A 26,478-nucleotide genomic window follows, 5' to 3' on the forward strand; every position below is an offset into this window, starting at 1 on the left:
CCACAGCCCCAGCTCACTCACTAGCTGGGAGATTTGGTGCCAACTTAATTCTCTCAGTGCCTCAGTTTCCCCCTCAATAAAATGCTAATCATAGTTAACTCCTAAGGGCGATGCAAGGATTCAGTGGCATCGTGTGTGAACTGCCCACTGGGCACAGCACACAGCCTCCTGGAGGAACCCAATACACGGTGCTTCCATGGATGGGAAAGAACTGGAAGCCTGCAGCCCTGCTGAAAGGACAATTTGCAAAATTTCTTAGAGCTTTAACATTCAAGAGACTATTTACTAATCAAACCCCACCAGCACCACCAAAATGATATTCACTTTCAAGAATATTGAGTTTTAAGCAGGAAAATACAATAGTGATAAATATTTAAATCCCAAAGCATGTGAACTACATCCAATCGACTATTGATTCACTATATTTCTCACTTCAGTAAATTCAGCAGGAAATTTGACATGAATAAGAGAGAAGGATTTTCATTTAATGTTCTGATTTGTACCTCATTTATACCTGGTCCTTTGGAAAGATTAAAGAATACCCTAAGATAATTTCATACTATTTTAAATTTTCTTTCTAAATATATGTGATACTTGAGTCCTGAAGCATGGTGAAATTAACGTCTGTGATTGATATATATTATGGAGGTTTTCTTTGAGACACTTTTCAGAAAGAATATCTCACATATTTTTAGGTCAACACTTAACAATTGTAGTTAATTTCCATAGTTAACAATTATGGTTAATTTCAAAATTAGCTGGTGTGAGATAACAGACGATATATATTATTGGTATTTGCCCCAGTTCTTGGCACAGAGCTCCTAAAACCCTTGTAATTTCCTAGGTAATAAGAACACAAGAGCGGGGGCTGGCCCGGTGGCGCTGGGGTTAAGTGCACCCGTTCTGCTTCGGCGGGCCGGGGTTCACCGGTTCGGATCCCGGGTGCGGACGTGGCACCACTTGGCACGCCATGCTGTGATAGGCGTCCCACATATAAAGTAGAGGAAGATGGGCACAGATGTTAGTTCAGGGCTTCCTCAGCAAAAAGACAAGGATTGGCAGCAGTTAGCTCAGGGCTAATCTTCCTCAAAAAAAAACAACACAGGAGCATCTCTTGTTCTAATATTGGTCTTTGATCTCAGATCCTGACACAGGGCTCCTTAAATCCTTATAATTTCCTGAGTGACAGGACTGTCTTTTGTTCTAATGAGGTGACTCTGGTTGGGTTCCTGGATGGCTCCCGGATGCGGACTAGTCACTGGAAAAATGAAGCCATGCTTAGAAGCGTGAAATTTTCAGCCCCGCCTCCATTCTCTTGAGAGGGAAGGAGAGCTGAAAATGTAATTAATGATCGATCATGCCTACATGATGAAGCCTCCATAAAATCTCAAAAGTACCAGGTTTGGAGAGCTTCCAGGCTGACAAACACATGGAGGAGCCAGGAGAATGGAGCACCAGGAAAGGGCATGGAAGCTCTGCACCCCGGCCCTCACACCTTGCCCTACACATCTCTTCCACCTGGCTGTTCGTCTGCATCCTTTATCACATCCTTGAATAAACTAGTAAACTTAAGTGTTTCCCTGAGTTCTGCGAGCTGCTGTAGCAAATTAATCGAATCTGAGGAGGAGGTGGTTGGAACCTCTGATCCACAGTCAGTTGGTTAGAAGCACAGGTGATAACCTGGACCTGCGACTGGCGACTGAAGTGGGGGATGGGGGGAACTACAGGGAGATAGTGTCAGAACTGAGGTAAACTGTAGGACACTCAGCTGGTGTCCGAGACTTGCTCGTTGGTGTGGGGAAAAACCTCCACACATTTGGTGACCAGAAGTGTCAGAAGTGAAGTGTTCCCTGTGAAGGTAAAAGACATGACCAGGGAAGAAACACACAGGAGAGAAGAACTGGATTTTCTCCACACAGGAAGGAAAAGACTGGAGGTTTTCCATTTACAGTTGGTTATTATGATTATCACCTAATTCTAACCTTCAGTGCGATGTAGAGACCACTTTTTTAAAGAGGGGTGTAACTTACCTGACGGTATCGAATGAGCAAGTAGTCAGTTATTTATAAGAATGATCTGATACCAGAAAGAAAAATGCCATTATTCTGAAAGAATTTGAATCATTTCTTGGAGATTATCTTACTAGGACCTGACCTCTGTAAGCATTTATGTGTTACGTATATGTGATGTTGAGGAGGCGTTTTAAATAATAAAAACAAAATTAAAGTAACAGAACAGTTTAAATGACATTTGTTAGGAAACTGTATAGTTTGACTGTTGAAATTGAAGCACTTACTTCTTCGCTGACAAATTTCCACTCCTGCTTAAGCTCTTCACACCACATCTCCCACTCTTTAGCAGCTTCCAGCAAACTCAGCCATTTCTCCCACAGAGCCGACGCGGTTCTGAACAGACATACGCCATCGCTGTCTGTGCATGCAGGCCTCAAGTGTCTGAGGACCTGTCGTAGTTTCATTAACTCTTCTTTGGTTGATATGAGATTTGATACCAAGGCCTTAAGAAAGAAAAGAAAAGGAATAGGAAGGATATAATGTCTATTAATTTTCCTGGTACTTATAAACTATTTTAAATCTTGAACATGTAATAATTTTAAATCATCCATAAATATTACATGATCCATTTTTTAGGCCCTTTGGAAGCCAGTTTGAGACAGATGAGAATTATCTATGTACTATTGTAGTGTACATGAATTTGGAACTATGGGGACAAATAATGTCCCATAAACCAATTTTTCCAAGTAAGAATGTGTTTCAAAGGCAAATATCCTACCAGTTCATTTTATTTTAATGTAAGTCTCCTGTATTACTAGGTATTAATTTGTACAATACTTACTGTATCAACCACCATTATTTAGGTTTTTTGTTCTTTGTTTGTTTTGGGGTGAATGTTAAGCACAGATGATTTAGAATGTTCTCACCCAAATCCTAATAACATAATACCATAAATTCTAACACACGAAAATAAGCAAAAATTAAAATTGCTTTGTAACAGGGTATAAGAAGTAACGAGAATCTAGCACTCATGACAGCTGCATTAAGTTCTCTGTCATTGATCCAGCAACGTCCAAGAAAATAACACGAGAGGTAAAGGTTTAGAAAGAGCAATCAATAAGGACAGTACGCTACTGGGGAGAGAACTGTCCTGTGAACCCAACTGATTCATTTTCTCAGAACCGTTGTTCTTTTGGTTTGAGGAATTCTCTGGAGTGTACCACTCAGGTTAAAGATTTCTCTGGGTCACAACAGAGGCAAATTCCCTGCTGCCTCCACCTGCTCTTTCTGCCAAGTTTTTGTGCACAGTCTTACTGGAGATTTGCAAATACTGGTACCTTGCTCTGTTCCAAGCGCTCCAAAGCTTCTTTGTAAGATACGGGCAACGGGGACATGGCCTGCCCGAGAACCGTCTCCATTTGGTTGAGATTAGTGTAAATTTTCTCTTTAATTTTTCTATAGCATTTGTAATTCTCGAGACACCTAGTGAGGCACAGTTAGAAAAAAGGTGATATTACATTTTATTTAGTGCAATAAATTCTGAACTTTCCAGAATGAATTCTGAACACAATAAAAAACAGACTGTAATTTCTTGTTGCTATTCAACGTATTTCAAAAATTTTTATTGACTCCCTCCTCCTCCTCATGGGCACTTGCACGAGACTTTAATGCAAACTTTAACAGGCAGATAAGACTGTTCTCAAAACACCCACCTTGGAAAACTGCATTCTTGAACACTGCTAATGAGGTGTTAAATTGGTACAGTTCTTGTAGAAAACCAGTTAGCATTAAACATGCTCATATCTTTTGACCCATTAATTCAACTTCTGCAATTTATCTTAAGGAATTAATCCTAATATAAGGAATTTATCCTAAACCTGAAAAAGAACCTTTTGCACAGTAAGACCTTCTTACTTATTAGAGTATTAATTAAAATGGCAAAAATTGGAATACACTTTATGTGTAACAAAAGGCATAGTTAAGTAAATTACAAGAATCCATTTTATAAAATATTATACAGCAATTACAATTACTTTTATGAAGTTTGTGTCACAACAAGGAAAAGAGCTCATGCTCAAAGTAAAGGAAAAGCAGCATATTTCTTATGTGGCATAATTTTGTGATATATTAAAAAACTCTATGAGGGCCAGCCCTGATGGTATAGTGGTTAAAGTTCAACGTGCTCTGCTTCAGCAGCCCAGGTTTGGTTCCCAGGCGTGAATCTATGCCACTCATGTGTCAGTAGCCATGCTGTGGTGGGGACCCACAAAGAAGAACTAGAAGGACCTACAACCAGACTATACAACCATGCACTGGGGCTTAGAGGAGGGGAAAAGAAAAGAGAAAGGAAGATTGGCAACAGATGTTAGCTCAGGACAAATTTTTCCCAGAAGAAAAAACAAAGCAGCACTATGAATAAAATTATGTTTACAAAATAGATATAGCGTAAATCCTACACTGAAAACAATTTAAAAATCAACATCAAATATATATTTTTTCAAATTATTAAAACCCAATAATAAACCAGCAAGTAATTAAGGAATATTCAGAGGTCTCAAACTATGTAAAAGTGGAAATACAGAGAAATAAGCTGAGCTCTAGGGCCACTTTTTCACTTTGAGGGGATTTGCTGAGTTTCAGTTTTGTTGACCTTCTCCTGGAATGGGGACAGAGGAGAAAGCCTGGAGCTCATCTCAAGATGGGTGTTTCATAGGAGACCCTCTCTGTAAAGACATCTATAACACATGTACCACAAAGGACCAGACTCCAAAATATAGAATAAATCCCTCAGATCAATAAGAAAAAGATGAACAACCCAATAAAAACTGGGTAAAGGCTTAAATAGGCATTTTTCAGAAGAGGAAATATGAATGACAGAGAAATATTCAAAAAGGAGGTTCAAATTCATTAGCAGTAATAGCGATGCAAATTAAAGCCACAAGGAAATATCACTTCTCACCCATCAGACTGGTAAAAATTAAATCTCATGATATCAAGTGGTGGCAAGGACACAGGGCAACTGGAACACTGATATGCTGCTGATTTGAGTAGAAAGGGGTAAAATCATTTGAAATGAAAAATTTAAGGTGTGCATACACTTTGACCTGGCAATCACAATCCTAGGTACATATATACACAAGGGAAGCTCTTGCATTTAAAAATGTTCTTAGTAGCACTGTTTGTGAATGCAAAAACTGGAAGCAACTCAAATGTCTACCAATAATTGGGTGACTGAATTCTACCACAGCCAAGAATGTGAGGGGCCAGCCCCGTGGCTCAGTGGTTGAGTTCGTGTGCTCTGCTTCGGTAGCCCAGGGTTTTGCCGGTTTGGATCCTGGGTGCAGATATGGTATCACTCATCAGGCCATGCTGAGGTGGCATCCCACATGCCACAACTTGAAGGACCCACAACTAAAAAAACATACAACTATGTACCAGGGGCCGTTGGGGAGAAAAAAGAAAAATAAAATCTTAAAAAAAAAAAAAGAATATGAATAAACTTCAGGATCATAATGATGAGTTTGAAAAAAATGAAGTCGCAGAAGAATACACATACAAGAAAACAGAACACAAACACATAGTAAAGATATTTTTAAAAGCAAGGAAATTATCAATAAAAAACTTAGGATAATAGTTACTTCTGAGTAGAGAGGGAAGGGGCCCACAAGAGAATTCAAAAGTCATGATGTTTATCTTTGAACCTTTGGGTACAAAGCTGTTTGTTTTATCATATGCAGACTTTTTTAAACATTCTGTTGTATGTACTCAATATTAAATAAGAAATAATAAAGTATTTGCCATGGTTTTCTTTACAGAGTGATTTTTGGGGTACTTTTCCAAAGGATTTCTAATGTGTACATTAGTTATATTTAAAAAAATCTGTACTTTGGTCTTAAAGCATTACCTTTAGAAAGAAGAACCTACCTTTCTATTTCGGCCTCCTTTACTTTGCCCGCCTCTCTCACGGCTGCGTTCTTAGAAACCAATTCCTGTAAAGTACACTGAAGTTGTTGTTTGGCTTCAGGGCTGGATACAGCCTCCAGTTTCTCGGTGAGGTCCTGAATGTCTGCTATTGTGGATTCCAATTCCTCTTGTTTCCGGCGAGGCCGCCCTAGTGCTTCTTGTGGATTATCAAGGTCTACTCTATGGGATGCAAAGATGGCTTCAAAGGCAGCGATGATCCTCATCGCCCTGGTGACTGCTTCATTATAGTGTGTCATATTTTCATGAGCATCATTCAAGACATTCTGGTGAAACAGGAGATTAAATGCTGTGACAAAATTGTCAAACGTTTGGGATTTTTGTCATTCATGAATTTTTGTGGTGCACTCGTAACATGTCTCTGGGTCTTCTAAGAGTTAGCATCCTAACTCTTTTATTTTTAGTTTGACCATAGCATACTGGTATTTAAAAATGAATAACTTTAATTGCATAAAGAAAAATTGTTTCCAGATTTAATAAGAAATATAATCTAAATTCAAAAATACATCTCATGAATGTCTAATGATATATGTTTCTGCTCTAGAACTCATATTAGACTATGAATTAAAGAAAACAATTAAATATATTTAATGTATATAACCTTAGTCAATATTTGTGGGGGAAAAAAATGAAAACAAACAAAAACCTACAGACCTCTTGTGTTTTAAAATTAATGGCTCTGCCACTAACTTTAGTTTTGAACACAACACTTAATGTCTCCAGAGCCCAGTCTTCTCATTGAAATAACAAACAGTTGAACTAAATGGCTTTAAAGGGCCCTTCCATTCCAGCTCTAATCATATTATTTTGAGGATTTATGTACATTGTTTCTTGAAACTGCATTAAAAACAATAAAAAAGTACTCAATTTACTCCACATTTGTAAAGTACCAATTTAAAGAACATATTAGAGTTCACAATCTTAGTTTATATTTTGATAGCATTTATACTTTTCAAAATATTTCAAATATATTATCTAATAACTCTGAATTAAAGAAGAGAGTTAATTTTCCCATTCTATAAATTCAACATGACAATTCAGAAAACAGTGAAAGGCATTGTATGAAGCACTGTGTTCCAATGATGTCTAAGACATCTACCCTACTATTGCAGGAAAGGAGGGAGTATGTCGGAGTTGCTCTGCAACAGAGGTCAGCATATTTTTCCTGTAAAGGGTCAGACTAAATATTTTAGGCTCTGCAGGCCATCTGGACTACCACAATGACTCAATCCTGTTGTTGTAGCATGAAAGCAGCTGTAGACAATCCACTAAGGAATGGGCATGGCTGTGTTCCAATAAAACTTTATTTATAAAATCAGGCACTGTGGGCAATTTGGCCCACGGGCCTTAATTTGATGACCCTGCACTAGAATCAGACAGATCTCAACTTGAATCCTGGTTCTGTTAGTGTTACAAGACCCTGATAAAATGAATGTTTCTGAACTTCAATTTCCTTATTTTAAAATGAGGCTAATAATAGCACCTACCTCCCAGAGTTGCTGTGACAATTAAAGGTAAAGCGTTCAGCACAGTGCCTAGACATTGTAAATCCTAAGTAAATGTGGAGTTATTATTCTGTGTTTCTCTACACCATATTTCTTCCACCATGCCCTACTCTTTCTAAAAAACAAACAAAAAAAACCCAAACTTTGTCCTGAGCTCAACAGATGCTACAAGGAATATAGAAATAAAGGTGTCAAACTCATCTTCTTCTAAACTATAAGACAAAGAATTTAGATGTAGAATGAGTCGGGATTATAAACCAGCCCATTGCAATTTTTTAAATGGCTATTCTCCTGTAGAGAATTTTCCTGTGGAACCTGTAACTTCTTGAGAAGTGCAGACATTAACTAGATTAAAACATAAAATCATGACATAAAGATAAATGAATTAACCACTGAATTAAAAAAAAAACTTACTGTGCGCAAATCAAGACTTGCACTAAGCTGCATGTGAAGATCTTCAATGTCACGTAATTTTGACTCCGTATCACTGGCTTCAAAAGAGTTTTCTTCTCTTTGCTTCTCAGCAACAGTCACAGCTCTAACGCTACATATTTCTGCCTGAACTTGTTCTTGAAACGCTTCACAATGATCCTTTTCACTTTGAATATGTTCGGTTTTCAAACTTATAAGTAAAGGCTGCTGTAACTGAGATTTTATCTGATTTAAAACATGTAAGGAATGTTCCAGTTTGTCCTGAAAATTCTCTTCATCCATTTCTTTCGGTTGGAATTCTAGTGCTATGTTTTGGAGAACTGTGCGCAATGTACCATGTTCTTCTACATACAGCTTTATTTGTAGTATTTCTTTCTCTTTGAATGAGTCATCGAAGGCTTTATTTTCACTTAATTTCTTTATTATCTCATGAGACAAGCATATGGCTTTCTCTATTTTCTGATTCAAAATCTGAGCATTGAGCAGACTGCTTTCTGATGAAGTATTAGGCGTTTTTAGTACTGCTTCAGCCCTTTTCTTAATTTGCAAATCCACAGCCCTCAATTCACTTAGGGATGCTTGATATTTGCCATATTCTTCCACAAATGTGTCCAATTGCTTAATTTTTTCTTCAAGTTCCTTTTCTTTTTGAAATACTAGAGTTTGCAACTGGTCAAGTTGTGAACAATCCCAGTTTAGTCCTGCACAGTCAAACACTTCTTTAAGTTTCAATACTCGTAAGATGCTAGATTGAATACCAGCGAGTCGGTCTTTAAGATGATAGGAGTGCTCTTTAACATCTTGATTTACTTCTTGATGTAGCAGCAGTTCATTGTGCTGTATATTATCAACCTCCTTCTGAAGTGCAGATGTTTTTTCATGGAATTCTCTGTAAAAATTTAGCTTGTGTTCTACTTGATTATGTTTAGTCTGAATGAATCTTTGAGTTCTGTTGGCTCTAGTCTTAAGATTTTTCAACTGATCATCCAGAAATAATTTTTCAAACACACTTAGATCCTTATAGATGTCTGTTAGTTCCTCAAGACATGCTGAGAGTACACTCTCAATTTCTCGCAATTCCTTCTGAGAAGTTGTCAAAATGACACGCTGATGTTCCAGTTCAGTTTCTGTGGAAGTTGTTTCCATTTGGGGAATTATTAGTGTTTCATTTCCTTGAAGTGAAAGCTGAACCTTCTCTATTGATGCAACAAATTTGCTTCTTTCTTCCAATTTAAATTCTAATTGCTGTGATCTTTGAGTTGATTTTAAAACTAGCATTTGGTATTGATTTTGTAAGTCCTGTAGGAGGTTATTTAAATCATCGCTCTCATGTGCTGTAAAGTTAGGAATGTTATCTTTGACCTCTTTGACCAATGACTCCACAGCCTGCTGCTTATCCAGAATGTCATCATGTGTCACCTTGCATTTTCTAATCTGTAAAAGAATGTTGTCTGGGAAAAGGGAAATGGCAGGAATGAGTTCACCTAACAGATTCTTGAGCCATAAGATAGTCTCCTTCATCTCGTTCCTTACATCACAATTCTTGATCTGATTTTCCACTTCTATGTTTAATGGATCCAATGCTTCCAATTGCCTCTGCAAATTATTTATTGCATCTTCCAAAATCTTCTTTTCTTTTTCTCCCCAAATCCTCTTCATCTGAAGTTCAGTTTGCCCCTTCAAAACAGAAAATCTATGCTTGATAGTGTGGAGTTCAGCAGCCAAGGCAACTATGCTTTGCTTCTCTTCCTGTTCTGGAGAGTTCAGCCTTAACATTAAACACTGCTGCTGCTGCTGCAGATGAGTCTCCAGGTCTTGAATCTTACTCATGAGAAATGTAAATTCCTCGTGTTCCACTACTTGTTGAGTATACTTCTTTTGGACCAGTTGTTCCACTTGCTCCCAACTATGTTCGAGTTGCTTGATCTGGCTTTCCAACAACTTCTTATCCATGTCAGTCAGACAGTTTGATAAATTTTCCCATTCTATTTTCACCTTGCTTAAAGAGCCTTTCTCTTTTTCTATTGATGCCAGGAATTTTTTAATTTTGTCCAGATAGGTTGCACTGTCTAGTGATCCCCTAGAAAAAGAAGAAAAATGGAGCTTGTTAATATCTATTATATATCCACATACAGTTAGAGGTCATTAAAAGAAATTAATTCTACTTTGAATTCACAGAAGATTAGATTGTCTATAAGAGTACTCTGTCCTTAAAATAAAAATCAGAACCTCGCACAAAGGTTAGTCTAGGACTAAGAGAAATTACTACAACATCTAATCCATTTGTTACCGTTTTTCCAACAATAATGATAAAAATGCTGACCAAGAAGGTGTAAGCATCAGGCTAATCTTTTTAATATAAAATTGTCTCCTCAAGGGATATCACTGGAAGTAAACCTCATTTAGGCATAAGTATAAAATAAAATAAACATTTTTAATAACAAGAAAGTGTTTATACATTAAAACTATATCTACAACCATTTGCCATCATTTTCAAAGCCAAAAGGAATGCATATATTTTTAAAGAAGTCATTACAATACATACATATTCACTATGTTCCAAATGATTTAAACAAATTAAGCTGATACTAAACAATTGTATATATGTTTCTCTCCACATGTAGAATACATTCTTGACAAAAAGAATACTGAACTCCATAGAACTTAAACCTATTTTGCAGATATTTATACTGTGAATTAATTGTTTAACAGATTAATTTGTAAAATTCATTTAATTAAAAAAATTAATAAACATTTTTTGCATGAAACCAACCGATTTTCTTAAATGGCTTCCATATGGAATTAATTTCCATATTGTAGTATGAAAATCCTAATATCTTTTCATGGTATAAACTCATAAAACTCTGGGCCTGTCCTAGGTAGTGGAGGCTGTGTTTGAGTAAAATGAATGAAGTCCTAAATTCTTAACACTTACACTTTTAGACTTTCCTTTTCTGTCAACAAGGCTCTCATCAAGGATTCAATTGCGGCAAGGTGTTCCTGAAAATCTTTAAGGCAACAATATTGGCTTTCTTTATTTTTCTTCAAAGTAGCAAGTGCCTGAAGCAGACTGTCCAAGCGGTGCACTGAATACCTTGCCCTGGGCAGAACCGAGGCACCTGCTTCTGTTTCGTTGAGGGATTCAGTCTGTTCTAGTGGTTCAATGGCTGCTTTCTTTGCTTCCAAGTGGGTATACAGTTCCTATAAATAAGTCAAGAAAATCAGTAAATACACACTCATTCACTCATTCATTCATTCACTCATTTTCTTTCCCTTCCTCCTTCCTTCCAACACACATTCTGGCCCAAGAAGACGTTTTAAATGTTTCATTTGCACACACAGAAACCCTGACATTTAAAAGATTTCTCACTAAAATCTGGGTAAAATCTAGAGTAAAACTCACCATTGGGCTAGCATTTAATAGCAGTTAGATCACCCTACCATGTTAAAGGGTTCTGTAATGCCCAAAGGAAGATTTATCTTATTTTTATTATTTACAGGCATCACCTCTTTTTCCTGTTTTAGATACAGGTTTACAGTTATGTAAGCTTAGTTAAAATTGTAGGGGTAATCTTTAAAAACACAGCCATGTATTGGCCTTTCAGATTAGTTTGCATAGCTATAAGTACATAAACACACAATTACATCTATGTAAACACAGTTGTAAAAACAAAGAAGGAGTACCCCCAAATGCTGATAATTCGGAGAAATAAAAGGAATTTGTCAGAATCAGAAGAATACATACGACTGAGAAAAGGAAAGATGACAAGTCAGAATCTCCAAATTTTGTTACTGAGTAAGTAAGCTTTTAGGCACTTTGTGAAAGAGAAAGAAGACTAATGTTCATTAAACTCTTCCACGTTTTAAACGGAAAGATTTATACAACTTACTGATTAGTACATAATTAGAGTGACCAAATTGATCATCAGACGAAGGTTAAATAAGACTTTTCACTCTGCCCAAGCAAGTTTTTGGTAATTAAAATATATTGTATTGCACTGGATAAATGATGCAATCATGTTGTCAGTGTTTTTCTTGCTTCCATACCTCTATCTCTTTTAATTGTTCATTTCTTAACATAGCATCTAATTCTAAAGGTTGATTTTGCAGCTCATTGACTTTCTGCTCATCTTCAGTGTTTTTCATGATTTCTTGAACATTGAGAGAAACTTGTCTTGACAAAACCATTTTCACGGCTGAATTCTGAAAACATAAAAAGATTAATTGTTGAATAGCCTATCTTCCAAATAAATAATTTTTCTTTTTCTTGATGAAAATATTTCAGTTTCTTCTTTTTACTCAGATTGAAGACTGTTAAAAAGGACACGTGGGCACTACCAAAGATGATTTTTCCATATAATATTTAATGCCAATGTTCGTATCCCAAGAAAAATGAATCTCCTTTCACAAGATAATATAGGATCTAGCTTTGCTCATTAAGATACCAAGGCATCATCTATTGTCTTAAAGAAAGGAAACAGCTATAGGGAAAAGCTAAAGTTCCAAAGTTTGTACTTAGTATTCACCATGATGCAGAGGACAGGGCAAATAATAGGCATTCAGTATTACCTATTGGTAGTTTAAAATAAGTTGAGAGATGGAGGAAACCCCAAGATTCCACAATATTAAGAATGAATTAGGCCTTAAACCACCAACAGCAAGAATTCTAACCTAAGTAAGGCAGAACAGCTTATGTATGGAGTAATTTGATCTTCTGTGAAAGCTATAAGAACTTGAGGTTCTCAATAGGGTACATAGAGATGGCTTCTGCATTCATTTATTCAGTCTTTCAACAAATATTTGTTGAGCACTTACATGTAGCACGCACCAACCATGCCAGTAATTTTCAAAGATTTCCATTATTTTGCTAAGGTATAATTTTTTATTTTCTAGTTACTTTATAAATAAAATACCATTTAATTTTGCCATATGCTTTCATGTCAGTAAAATCTTTGAGGTCTCAAGTCTGTGAGTAAAATGTGTCCACATCCCTAAACAAGGGAGAAATTAAAATACCGCCTAGATAGTAATGTAAGATGTTAACAACAGGGGAAACTGGGTAAGGGATACATGAGAACTTTCTGTCCTGTATTTGCAACTTTCTGCAAATGTAGAATGATTCTAAAATTAAAAGTTTATATAAATAAAACAGCTACTGTCTAGAGCTTCACCAATACTAACTGGTAAGAAAATTCAGCTGACCAGTGTTGCTGGTTTTGAAGTACTTAATTGGCACTTAGTCACTTCTTTAAAAAGGCTGCAAATGATTGAAATGATTTTGCAAATTTCCTCCAGTTCCAACAATTTATTCATGAGAACTACGGTTAAAATCTACATTGACAACAGCATCTCAAGTGGAAAGACTGAGGAAAGCTGTGAGAGGAATAAATAGAAGTGCCACAACACAGGCTTCATGGACGCATGAGTGCTCTTTGCCATGAGCCACGGTCATATGGGGTGGATGCCTGCCCCCTTTCCACTCGTGGTTACTGTTACTGAGAGGAACCCCACAAATCCACCTGCAGAACAAGAGCACCTGAGCTGAAGGCCTAGCCCCAGGAAAACCTTACTTGTTATTAATCATCTACTCAGAATTCAGAGCCCTTCGTCTCTCTTACCTGATGGACCAGTGACTTGAGGACTAGCAACATTTGTAACGTGCCATTTGTAATCTGCCTTTAGTCATCAGAGAGAGCATTCTGAAAAACCTGAAATCACCCCAAACACTACTTGTTTACCAACTCCAAAAGCCACGTTTCTATCTTGGCGGAAAACCCAACAGAATCCCTCAAACGAACATTTGAAATTTGAAACATAACATTCCTTTGCTCCTGCCAGAGAGGTTGGAACTCAAGGTCCTGATTGGCTCCTGGAAAGATTCTTTCGTAACCAGTCATCCTATGGGCATCACCCTTGGCTGTATTTTATTCTGATTTTGCACACTCATTTGAAATATTTTATTTTAAATTATAAAGTATTCAAACATACTTAAAAGAACAAAATATAAGAGATATTCATTATCCATAAGACAAACATGTGACAATTTTCCATATTAAAAATTGAAAGCCCAGTCTTGATCTCTTTTTCATTTCTTCCTCCCCAGAACTAACCACTATTCTAAAGTCCCCACATTCACGTTTTTACACTTTTACCACACATATTAGTATTCATACAGTATTGTTTGATGTATTCTTAATTCTTATAAAATTGGACTCATGTGTGCATCACTTTATAACTTGTTTTTCTCCACTCAGCAGCATGTTTGCAGATACCCATGGTGACAGACGTAAATGCAGTGCAGTCATTCTGCTGTCTGCAGGAACATGATTTATTTATCTGACATGCTACTATGGCCAATGCCATTGTCTCCAATTTTTCCTATTATAGACATTGCTGTGATAAACACCCATGTGTAAGTATTCTTGCACATATGCGTGAGTTTCATTGGAATGTTTTCCTAGAACTGAAATTACTCCTTCTGATTCTCAATAGATAGTTATGAGTTGTTCTCCAAACTGAATAACAGTTTTTACTCCCACTGGCATGGTAAAAGAATTTGTATTTTCCCTAATCCTCTCCGATATTTGGTGCTAACAGACTTTAATTTCTGCCAATATAGTGGGTATAAATTTGATATAATTATTGTTTTAATGGTATTTCCCTGACGGCTAATAAGACTGAGCAACTCTCATATGCTCATTGGCCGTAAGAGCCATACTTTCTGCGAATTACTTTTGCATCTCCATTTTCTATTTTTTATTGGGTTGTTTGTGACTTTTGGTGTTTTTTTCATATTCTGGACACTAATCTAACAGTTTCATGCATTGCAATTGCCATCTTCCACTAGATTGTCTTTAAACTTTGAATGTGGTGTCTTTTGCTGAACAAGAGTTTAAAACTTTAATGTAGTAGAATTTATCAATCTTTTTATTTTGGGTTCTCCTTTTAGGGCCTATTTAAGAAAGTCTTTTATACCCTGAGATCACAAAAATATTCTTTATATTTTCTTGCAAAGGTTTTAAAGTTTTTCTCTCCACATTTATGTTTTTCTGTAATATACTTTTGTGTGAGGTTTGTGATAGGTAAATTCAGTCTTTGTCTGAATGTAGGTATTTTGCCTCACTAGAGAATGATAGTTCAGCCGGATATCAACGTGTAGGTTGATAACCATTTTTCTCCCAGCCCCATGAAGATGCTATTACATTGCCCTCTGACTTTCAGTGTTGAGAAATCTGTTGTGAACATAATTGTTCTTTTTTCTCTGGCTCCCTTTGAGATTCTTCTTCTTGGCTTTGCTGATTTACTATTTAACTATGATGTATTTATGTAATAATTTATTTTTATTTAGCCTGTTCAAGGCTCTTTGTACTTCCTGAAACTGAGGATTCATATTTTTCCTCATCTGGAAAATTCCCAGCCTTGCTTTTCCTCCATTTTCTCTATTCTCTCCTCCTAGAACTCCTATCAGAATTGTGTTAGACCATCTCAGTACAGCCTCTGGGTCTCTTAAATCTCTTTCCTATTTTCCGTATCTTTACAGCTGTGTTGGGTTATGGGTAATTTTTTCAGTTGTATAGTCCAGTTAACTAACTCTCTCTTCAAGTTATGTCAAGTTTGCTGTTTGACATGGCCAGAGCAATCTTAATTTCAATGACTTTTTTTTTATTTATTAAAGTTCCATATTGTTCTTTTTCAATTCTTCCCTTTTTTCTCAAAGCATTTTATTCTTTCCTTATGACTTTAAATCCTTCTTTTACATCACTAATCATTTTACACATGGTATCGTATAACACCTTTCAGACCGCTGCATTACCTCCCTTTCTGAGTGTATTAATGCCTCTCATTTGTGGTGAGGAGGATCTTCCCTGTGGTGGAGTGTTCCTTTGTCTTACTGATTGACTGATCCTAACTCGCCATTATCAGACTTTTTTTTAGTCTACTGTGGGAATCCCTTAGGTCTGACTGGTAGAAATGACCCCTTTATATAGATTTGTGCTTGCTTCTTCCAGGTACCCCAAGGCAATACAGAGATGGAGAGAGATGATGATAGATAGATAAATAGATAAGTATAGAGACTGATTTTATGTCAATTTCTTGATTTGAACTGCTCCACAATGCAAGTAGTATAGATTTGGACTCTAAACCTATTTGAGATACAGGTTTGGTTTAGATTTCTCACAGCAGATGTTTTCTTCCCACCTGCAGTTAGAACAAGCCAGTCCTGGTTCTTTCTCTGGGTTAGAGACTTGCTCGTCTACCTTTCTCCCAGGGTACAAGCTTTTCAAGGGGCCATGTCTTTCCAGAGTATCTACTCCAGTGGTGGCCTTTCACAAGCCCTTGTGGACTCTAAGCCCTTGGACATCTGACTCTTTCCCTTCCCCACTGCTCTTAGAATTTCTCCTTAAAAAAAAAACCTATGATTGGCATAAACTTAAGACAAAGCATAACTTTTAAACAGTGTACACTTTGAGTCTCTAAGCATAAATGGAATTTTCAAAGTTAACAATAAATTTAAGGCAGAAAATTACCATTCTATCAAAAGCCTGGTTGAGTTATATTGCCACTTCTGTTTACTTTTAAAAAAAAATGTTACTTCTTTTCAACCACATATCTTTCCTTAGAGTTTGGTCTGTTTGTAAAAGAATAGGAAGCGAAAGAAAGAGATATATCATCAACTCTCCTTAAGCACAGGACCATGACATTTTCATCTTTATGTCCCTTAATTCACGAAGTAAACATCTTACCCTAACATTTAAAACATCGAGCTTTAAATAATTGAGCATTGCCTCTGGCTTAAGAATTAAGTCAACAACAGCCTCACTATCCCTTTTCCCATTCAGGAGCAATTGCCCCATCGCTATGACAATTCCATGACAATGAGAAGCTCAAATCCATCACTCATACCCTGCCAACAGTAGGACAGTGTCATACAAGCTCTAGAGGATACATTTCTTTCTTCTCTTAAGAATTCCAAATGAACTTTTCGGACACCATGCCTTCTCAGAGAAGGGAAACAATAGAAAGAATAAACAAATGGGACTTCATCAGATGAAAGAGCTTCTTCAAGGCAAATGAAAACAGGATTGAAACAAAAAAACAACCCACTAACTGGGAAAAAATATTTGCAAGTCATATATCTGACAAAGGCTTAATATCCATAATATATAAAGAACTCTCGCAACTCAACAACAAAACATCAAACAACCCAATCAAAAAATGGGCTGGAGACATGAACAGACATTTCTCCAAAGAAGATACACTGATGGCCAATAGGCACATGAAAAGATGCTCATCATCGCTGATCATCAGGGAAATGCAAATCAAAACTACACTAAGATATCACCTTACACCCGTTAGAATGACAAAAATATCTAAAACTAATAGCAACAAATGTTGGAGAGGTTGCGGAGAAAAAGGAACCCTCATACACTGCTGGTAGGAATGCAAACTGGTGCAGCCACTATGGAAAACAGGATGGAGATGCCTCAAAAAATTAAAAATAGAACTACCATACGATCCAGCCATCCCACTGCTGGGTATTTATCCAAAGAGCTTGAAGTCAGCAATCCCAAAAGTCCTATGCACCCCAATGTTTATTACAGCACTGTTTACAATAGCCAAGATGTGGAAGCAACCTAAGTGTCCAGCAACAGACGAATGGATAAAGAAGATGTGGTACATATATACAATGGAATACTACTCAGCTGCAAAACAGAACAAAATCATTCCATTTGCAATAACATGGATGGACCTTGAGAGAATTATGTTAAGTGAAATAAGCCAGAGAGAGAAAGATAATCTGTGTATGACTCCACTCATATGAGGAATTTAAAATTATGGACTAAGAACAGTTTAGTGGATACCAGGGGAAAGGTGGGGTGGGGGGTGGGCACAAAGGGTGAAGTGGTGCACCTACAACATGACTGACAAACATTAATGTACAATTGAAATTTCACAAGATTGTAACCTATCAATAACTCAATTAAAAAAAAAAGAAAAAAAAAGAATTCCAAATGAAGCAGTGAAAAACAATTCTAAGCATAAGTATATATCATCACCATTAGAGACAAAACAGAAAGGCAGATCAACATAGTCCCAGAGGCTGCCTCTCTCTCTTAGCATAATGTCTAAAATGTTGACCTAGGGGCTGGCCCCGTGGCCGAGTGGTTAAGTTTGCGCTGCGCTACAGGCAGCCCAGTGTTTCCTTGGTTTGAATCCTGGGCGTGGACATGGCACTGCTCATCAAACCACGCTGAGGCAGCGTCCCGCATGCCACAACTAGAAGGACCCACAATGAAGAGTGTACAACTATGTACTGGGGGGCTTTAGGGAGAAAAAGGAAAAAAATTAAAATAAAATAAAATAAAAAATCTTTAAAATGTTGACCTGACCTGTAAGGCACTCTTGATTGAGTCAGCCACACCTACCTCTCAGGCCTCATCTCTGTCGCTCTCCTCTGTCCTCCACCCTCTAGGCAGTGGCCTTATTTCAGTTTCTGAAACTCCTTGTGCTTTCTCCCACCACAAGAGGAAATTCTATATCCTCTGTCAAGAATGCTCCCAACACCCAGCCCTGAGCTCTGTTAACTCCAACACTTCCAGGCTCAGTTCAAATGCTAATTCTTTAGGGACGCTCTCTCCCGACGACAGTTCAGGTCAGACTCCTTTATTGTAGACTATCAGGGAAGTGTGCTCCTTCCCTTAGTTCCTGGAATTTGACTCTCCTTAGTCAATTAGTTGATGAATGTGTGTCTCCTCCAGACTAGAAGCTCTATGAGAATAGAGACCATGTCTATTTTGCTCACGCTGAAACCCTTATTGCCTGGTCAATAAATTCTTACTGAATGGATGTACAAATGAATTCATATTGGAGAAAAAAATAAGAGAATTTTACTTAGTCTTCAATTGTCAAAATTTACAATTTGTGGCTTATAGAGTCGAGTTGAAAGAAACTGAGGACCTGTCAATCCAGCCATTGTTGACCAGACACTTTGGCTAGAAATGACAGGAACAGGATTTCATGAGAGTAGAGAAGATTTGAAACACCCACAAGAACTAATAAAGGGTCCACTGGGGTCAGACAGTACATTATCATATTAAACCTCAAATAACGACCCAGGTGTAACACATTTGGTAGAATGGTGGGCTAAATCCCGAGCATCAGACTGGACAGAAGACACCTGGGTTATAGTCTTAGCTCTGCTACAATGAAATCTTGGACAATTAACATCTCTGACTTGAATTCCCTCACCTGAAACACAAAGGTTAGGTAAGAAATTTACTACGGTCTCTCAGCCTATGTCAGGACTTTGGAGAATGTTCTCAAATGCATGCTGCTCACAGATGTTAATACTATGTACACTATGTAGGTCATCTGTCCTTTCAAGGAATAAATCTTAGATTGTGAAAAGTACCTCTAGAGTATTTGCATGATTTGCATGCTGGTCAGAAAGAGCAAAGTACACTTTGAAGACAGAGTCAACATGGCCCAACTATGTGTCCCATTACAACTGTTTTCTACTGAGTTACCAGGATAAACAGCACCAGAATAGACATCATTCACCCCAGGACTGAAAACTCTTTCTCCAGTAAGTGGTTTTCCTTCTCGTTCTAGTACTGACTCCACCGTGTTCTGGTCACTCACCCACAGCTAGACATCTTGCACGTTTTGCCTGTATCTGTGATCATTCACTTTCCAGGATTTCTCTATGGATGCCTCCTTAAACACTGAAATTATAAATGCTCGGAAATTTTTGAAAAGAACAAAAAACGATTCAGATGTATAACAGTTATACCTAATGACAAGGAAATTAAAGAACTATAGATAATTTTTTTAAAGCAATTATGTCATATAGGTTGACATTTGGGGAGGATGGAGTAAGAAAGATCATTCAATGTCAGTTAAGCTGTAATGTTGCTTTATGAGTTTTTAGAAAAATAATAAATTAAGAATGTATTAGTTTCCCTGTGTTTCCTCTTTATCATTTCCCTTTATGGACACAAAATCTTAAGAGATGAATCAGTCCTCACTTTTTATCATATCCTAATTTGTTACTTGCCAGCCCTGGTGGTCTAGTGGTTAACATTCAGTGCTTTCGCCACTGCAGCCCAGGTTCATCTCCTGGTCAGGGAACCACATGGCCCATCTGTCAGGTGTCACATCGTGTTGGTTGTGTGTTGCTGTGATGCTGAAAGCTATGCCACGGGTATTTCAAATACCAGCAGGGTCACCGATGGTGGAAAGGTTTCAGTGGAGCTTCCAGACTAAAACAGACTAGGAAAAGGACCTGGCCACTCACTTCTGAAAAATTGGCCATGAAAACCCTATGAATAGCAGCAGAGCATTGTCTGATACAGTGCAGGAAGGAGAGAGGATGGCGCAAAAAGATGGAGCAGGGTTCCTCTCTGCTGTACACAGGGTCACCAGGAGATGGAATAGACTCAATGACACTAAAAAATTTATTTGACTTAACTTACATAAAAATTTTTTTAACAGTAATAAAAATTTAAAAATAATTTTAATGAGCACATTTCCGTGCGTGAGTCCGGGCGAGACGAACCGCCGCCAGCGCACCGGCTGACATACGCCGCAACCGTGAGCACACCAAGCGGCGGAAGACTGGCCAAGCGAACGTGCGTCGCCCGCACACGCGCACGGGTGAGATCAATGCACACAAGTTGTATGCGCGTGCGCACACACAGCCCGGGATGCGACGGGACGGGTCACGTGGTAGTATCTGCCAGAAGGAGACCTCCAAAGCTTGGCCATCAGGGAAGCGCCTCCACCCTTTCCAAAAATGCCCCGGAAGTGCCTCCGTCCTCAGTAAAGATGGCCGTAACCCTTGACAGGAGGGAGGCGGGGCTGCGCCTGCGCAACAAGTTCAGCGGGGAAAATGGCGGATGACAAGGATTCTCTGCCCAAGCTTAAGGACTTGGCGTTTCTCAAGGACCAGCTGGAGAGCCTGCAGCGGCGTGTGGAAGATGAAGTCAACAGTGGTGTGGGCCAGGACGGCTCGCTGTTGTCCTCCCCATTCCTCAAGGGCTTCCTGGCTGGCTATGTGGTGGTGAAACTGAGGGCATCAGCAGTATTGGGCTTTGCCGTGGGCACCTGCACTGCCATCTACGCAGCTCAGGCATATGCTGTGCCCATTGTGGAGAAGACATTAAGGGACTATCTGCGGTCACTGTGCAAGGGACCTGACTAGCTCTGGATGCCATGGGGGAGGCAGGATGAGCACCTGGGGCCTGCAGGTGGAGGTCTTTCAAGCACAGACACCATTTCTGGCTTCCTCGGCTGTCACCTGTTTGCTGTCTCCAACTTTCCTGCCACCTTCATCCTTGCTTCCCTTCCTGAAGAGAGTGGACAGTGGCTCATCAGCCAGCACCCTGGACTCCTTCCCTCCCTAATCCCATGGGACTGGGCCAAAGACTGCAGCTTCTAGGGCCGGCAGCCCCTTTTCCAGCCCTGATTGTGGAGTTTGCAGCTGACTCTGATCCTCAGTATTCTCTCTGGTGATGTACCATGGCTCCTCCCTCCTGGGAGCTGGCTCCATAACTTCATTTTCCCCAAATGTGTCACAATCCCCACTGCCTCTTGCCATTTACACAGGCCACCCAGGGTGTGGTGTGGGCATGAGTGTAGAGGATGGGGGTATGCCAGGCCTGGGCCGTCCCAGGCAGGCCCGCTGGACCCTGATGCTACTCCTGTCCACTGCTATGTATGCTCCCATGCCCCATTGTTGGCACTGTGCCATGTGGACGGCCGAGTGCCCTTCCCGCCCTCCTCAGCTGTGCTGCTGACTGAGCTGACCAAGCTGCTCTTGTGTACCTTTCCTTTCCTGGTGGGCTGGCAGGCATGGCCCCGGGGGGCCCCACCCTGGCGCCAGGCTGTCCCCTTTGCACTATCAGCCCTGCTCTACGGGGCTAACAACAACCTGGTGATCTATCTTCAACGTTACATGGACCCCAGCACCTACCAAGTACTGAGCAATCTCAAGATTGGAAGCATGGCCCTGTTCTACTGCCTCTGCCTCCAACACCGCCTCCCTGCACGCCAGGGCTTAGCACTGCTGCTGCCCATGGCAGCAGGGGTCTGCTATGCAGCTGGTGGCCTCCAGAACCCTGGGAACCTCCCTTCTGGGCCCCCTCCAGCAGCTGCTGCCAGCCCCATGCCCCTGCATATCACTCCACTAGGACTGCTGCTCCTCGTCGTGTACTGCCTCATCTCAGGCTTGTCATCCGTGTACACAGAACTGCTCATGAAGCGGCAACAGCTACCCTTAGCCCTTCAGAACCTCTTCCTCTACACCTTTGGTGTGCTCCTGAACCTAGGTCTGCATGCAGGTGGCGGCCCCGGCCCAGGCCTCCTGGAGGGTTTCTCAGGATGGGCAGCACTCGTGGTGCTGAGCCAGGCACTAAATGGATGCTGCATGGCAGCAGCATCACATGGCTCTTTGTTGTGTCCTGCTCACTAGTGGTCAACGCCATGCTCTCAGCAGCCCTGCTGCGGCTACAGCTCACAGCTGCCTTCTTCCTGGCCACGCTGCTCATTGGCCTGGCTGTGCGCATGTACTATGGCAGCCGCTAGTCCCTGACCACCTCTACCCTGACTCCTGACCCTGTAGATTGGACGCCACCCTCAGAGTCACCTCCCAGCCCTCCCCACCTCTCACCTCAGCAGCCCTGTAACAAGTGCCTTGTGAGAAAAGCTGGGGAAGTGAGAGCAGCTGGGTTAGTCTCTAGAGGTGGGTGGATGAAGGCATACCCCTGGGAGACTTGAATAGTGGGTTTGGTTAAGTAAACGCTTAACCCCCCCAAGTTCTTCCAGACTAAGGAATTGGAGGAGCGTCAATACCTAGACCTGAGAAATGACCCCATCCCTGATGGAGAAGATTCCCTGCCTCATCCTGCATGAATGCAATTGCTTAAAGTGGGGCAGAGCCAACAGTTGGCTTTCCTTGCCTACTGTGGTCACCCTAGGAAACCCACTGCCCCCAGGCTTGGTGCTGGCTGCCATGGCCCAGCTATGGTGCATGACTCCCCTATAGGGATACTCACCTCCCACTGTCATGCAGGATAGCCCAGTTGCCACAGATTACACACCATCACCCAGGCCACTCTGCCTAGCTGCCATAGCTCCAGGAGCACCTGGAGACAATGCCCCCTGCTCCCTCCCACAGTGCTGCTCTCCACAGCCAGCCTTTGTTCTGGAAACCCCAGAGAGGGCTGGGGCTTGACTCATCTCAGGGAATGTTGCCCCTGGGCCCTGGCTTAAGTCTACACTCCTGACCCCTCTGCTCATCCCAAGGGCCCTCTTGAAGCCCACTGTCCCCTCTGTGGCTCCTAGAAGGTACCATCCTTCCCCCCTGGGTCCTGCCCCAGACTAGCAGTGTCCCAGCCCCCAACAGCCTAGGGAAGCTCTAGACAGAGTGACCTGGGACCAGGCACAGGGAAACTTGTATAGCTCAATCACTGTCTCTAACTGCGTAAGCAATAAGATATTAATAAAGTGTTCTGGGGTGTAGATGGTACCTACAATCGACCATGATAAAAAAAATAATAATTTTAATGATCACAAATGATCAATAACTCATCATTCAAGATTAAGTAAAAACAATAAATTAAAAAAAATTCATATTCTTGGCTTATGATCTTTATATAGTTTTCAATTTACTCTATTGAATTTGGAGGGTCACAGCCAAAATGAGTCTGAGAAGCTAATTTTAAAGTTATTCTTTAATTACTGTTTAAAAAGTTTCCTTTACACATACAACCTCACGAGTCTCACCCACAGGGCCCTCAATCCTGTAAGACATATTTCCTTAGTGGTATCTAACACTGTGGGATTTATAAAAAGTCTTTCCTCATGGCCAGTGAGATGCTCTGTCGGCATTTAACATTGTTTTACACATTCCTAGAAAATCCTATCTGGTTCCTCTAATCATTCACACAGTTCTGTTCCAGGAAGACAGCAGAAATGCATGTTCTCTTCACTCCTGTTGATTATGTATTCCACACAAAGATGATGAGAATTCACACTGGAATGGTCTAACCTTCGCTATTATCCCACTGGACCCCGGACTGTGAGAGGCTGCCTAACAGGGAGACCCTTTCAAATATAGTTTCCTGGATGGCTCTTTGTCTGTGACTTTTCCATTTCAATCTGTAAACTATGAGAAAGCACTGTAACAAACCCCAGGAAAATGTACCCATTTGGTTGTTTAGAATGAAAACAAAACAACATTCTTCTTTCTTCCCCCCAGGGAAAACTAGGAGGCTGAATGTTGATATTCTCACACCGAGTGATCTGACAACATTGAAAAACACATTTGCAGTATGGGGTTAACACAAGAAGAAAAAGAAAGGAAGCTATCCTTTCAAACATCTCTGATTTCATTATAAAATCAACCAAAAAAAAAAAAATACGGTTCTTGGATTTTTTCTGAGAAAATGGGTAAAGCACATTTACTTTTCTTTTGCCTTTTCTAATTTGCCTTTGTGCTCTTGACCCAAGAAACTGAATCTGATTACATATCAGAGAGAATAATAAACCTAAATTGATGACTGACATTTTAACAGATGAACAGTAATATTTCACCACTGAAATCGTGGACAGTTTTCTAAGGGCTCTTTTTACAAGTGGGCATCATAAATAGGCAGCATATTGAGGGTTTAATTATGAAATCAGAAGGCTTGATTCACGACCCTCTTTTCAGAGCCCAGCACCTCTTCATTCTCAGATGCGATGTCTTAGAGTTGCAATCACAGGCACTTACCTTGTTTATTTCCCCGTCTTCCTCCAACTCTCCCACCACAGCTGAGTTCTGAGTGGACTCCTGCACGGCAGACGTGACCTGCCTCTCGCCGCCTGCCAGAGACACCTTTTCTTTCTTTTCTGTTGAGCGTTTTGATTTGAGAATGCTGTGGAGACAATTTTCTGTCTCCTGCTTAGCAGATTCAAGTCTGTTTTCCAAATCTTTTTGTTTACACTTAAGAGATTTTATATCATCTTTAATAATCTTCTGTCCCGCTGAAGATGTATTTTGCTTGATGGATTTTGCTAAAGCTACAATGGTTTCTAACGCGCCATCTTGTAAACTGAGTCTATCCTCTAGTTCCTGTGAGTGGAGGAAAGATGTCACAAAAAGTATTTCTGTTCAGTGATCACTAGAGTTAATTTACTTTTGTAAATCACAGCACATTCTGCTTCACTCGTGGAAAGTATAAAAACTTATCAACTTCTATCACAAAGAAGAAACTTTGGGCAAAACTTAAACCAATGTAACATCACAGATCAAATTCTCCAACAGATTTTAGAAGATATTAGAAGTTTATAAGAAGTAATTAAGACAATCTTCACAAAGCATTGAAAAGAATGAATTATTTAGAATGTGCCCATATGGCTCTAGTGTTAATATTTAAAATTCGGACCAAAGCTAAAATCAATCTTTCTAGTGCAATATCTTAAATATAGCAGGGACTTGATACTTACTAAATGCATGAATAAATGAAGCTAATTTGAAAACTCAAGACTCAAAAGGAATTTGAGGCATGATAGCAGCTATGGATGTTACTGTTGAAACAGAGTAAGTCTTAAAATTACTAGGTGAACTATGTAGTATTTAATTGCCACTATCCTAATGGACAACACAATGAATATTCATTCATTCAACTAACAGCAAGTAGTACGATAGATTTTGAAGTTACATAGATGAGTAAAATACAGTGCCTTCAAGTTCCTATAGTCTATCAAGAGAAACACAGAAGTAAACAGACACGGGTAATGGAATGTGAAAAGATCTATGCTAACAAATACGCACAGGTCATTGAAACATCTTAAGCTGGAAGAAGGGAGTTCTAGATTGCATTTTAGAAAGATCCTCAGCAGCCATTGGGAAGTTGCACCAGAAAGGGTGACACCCCAAGCAGGGAGCCCATTTGGAAGTCTAATCTGTGAGATGAAGGCCTGTTCAACAGCAGCCATAATGGGGTAATGGGGGAGGGACAAATGGTAGAGATATTTCAGAGGTGAAAGAGACAGCACGTGGTGTCTGACTAGACTGGGGAGTCTGGGAAAGGATACCCAGGTTTCCACCTTGGAAGCCTAGAGAGAGGGTGGAGAGACTCATAGAGTCAGAGGATACAGGAGAAAAAGAAGGCTCACTGGTAGGGAGCTGGGAGATGGAGAAAGGCAAGAGGATGATGAACTATTTTCTAGACATGCTGAATTACAAATAGCTGAGAGACATCCAGGTAGAGATGTCTAGTGGGGTCAGAAGACCTGAACTGTGGCCCCTCTCTGTCATTTAACTTGCGTGACCTTGTAATTCCTCACCTCTCCAGAACTCAGTTTGTCCTGTATAAAATGAGAGTCTGAATCGATGGTCTCTGAGATTCCTTCCAGCTACAGCACAAGGCTATATTTTAATTTTTCAACAGGAGCCTGTGCTCCTCAGAGTGATGCTCATGTCTTATACTTTTCTCAGTGTCCGTGGCATGGAAACAGCACCTTGGACAGGATGAGCCCTCAACATTGGTCAAATTATCACT

General features: G+C 39.8%; 2 protein-coding genes and 1 pseudogene across 2 annotated transcripts in view; 2 read left to right on the top strand and 1 right to left on the bottom strand.

Annotated features, from left to right (window-relative positions):
• Positions 1 to 26,478, bottom strand: part of LOC124233787 (nesprin-2-like) — a 298,013-nt gene that overhangs the window by 128,819 nt on the left and 142,716 nt on the right. Inside the window, exons 45-51 of the mRNA XM_046650989.1 lie at positions 24,705 to 25,046; positions 11,978 to 12,133; positions 10,866 to 11,131; positions 7,913 to 10,010; positions 5,937 to 6,259; positions 3,350 to 3,494; positions 2,297 to 2,515 (exon numbers count right to left, since the gene is read on the bottom strand). Of these exons, the coding sequence (XP_046506945.1) occupies positions 2,297 to 2,515; positions 3,350 to 3,494; positions 5,937 to 6,259; positions 7,913 to 10,010; positions 10,866 to 11,131; positions 11,978 to 12,133; positions 24,705 to 25,046 (3,549 nt within the window). The remainder of the gene's footprint in view (positions 1 to 2,296; positions 2,516 to 3,349; positions 3,495 to 5,936; positions 6,260 to 7,912; positions 10,011 to 10,865; positions 11,132 to 11,977; positions 12,134 to 24,704; positions 25,047 to 26,478) is intronic.
• On the top strand, positions 20,646 to 21,540 carry LOC124233786 (SLC35A4 upstream open reading frame protein-like). The gene has a single exon (XM_046650988.1). It carries the CDS (start codon positions 20,823 to 20,825, stop codon positions 21,132 to 21,134), a length of 312 nt encoding a protein of 103 aa, XP_046506944.1. The 5' UTR covers positions 20,646 to 20,822; the 3' UTR covers positions 21,135 to 21,540.
• LOC124233785 (probable UDP-sugar transporter protein SLC35A4) lies at positions 21,562 to 23,248 on the top strand (annotated as a pseudogene).

This window comes from Equus quagga, unplaced genomic scaffold (genome assembly GCF_021613505.1).
Source record: "Equus quagga isolate Etosha38 unplaced genomic scaffold, UCLA_HA_Equagga_1.0 226_RagTag, whole genome shotgun sequence".
Lineage (NCBI taxonomy): Eukaryota > Metazoa > Chordata > Mammalia > Perissodactyla > Equidae > Equus > Equus quagga.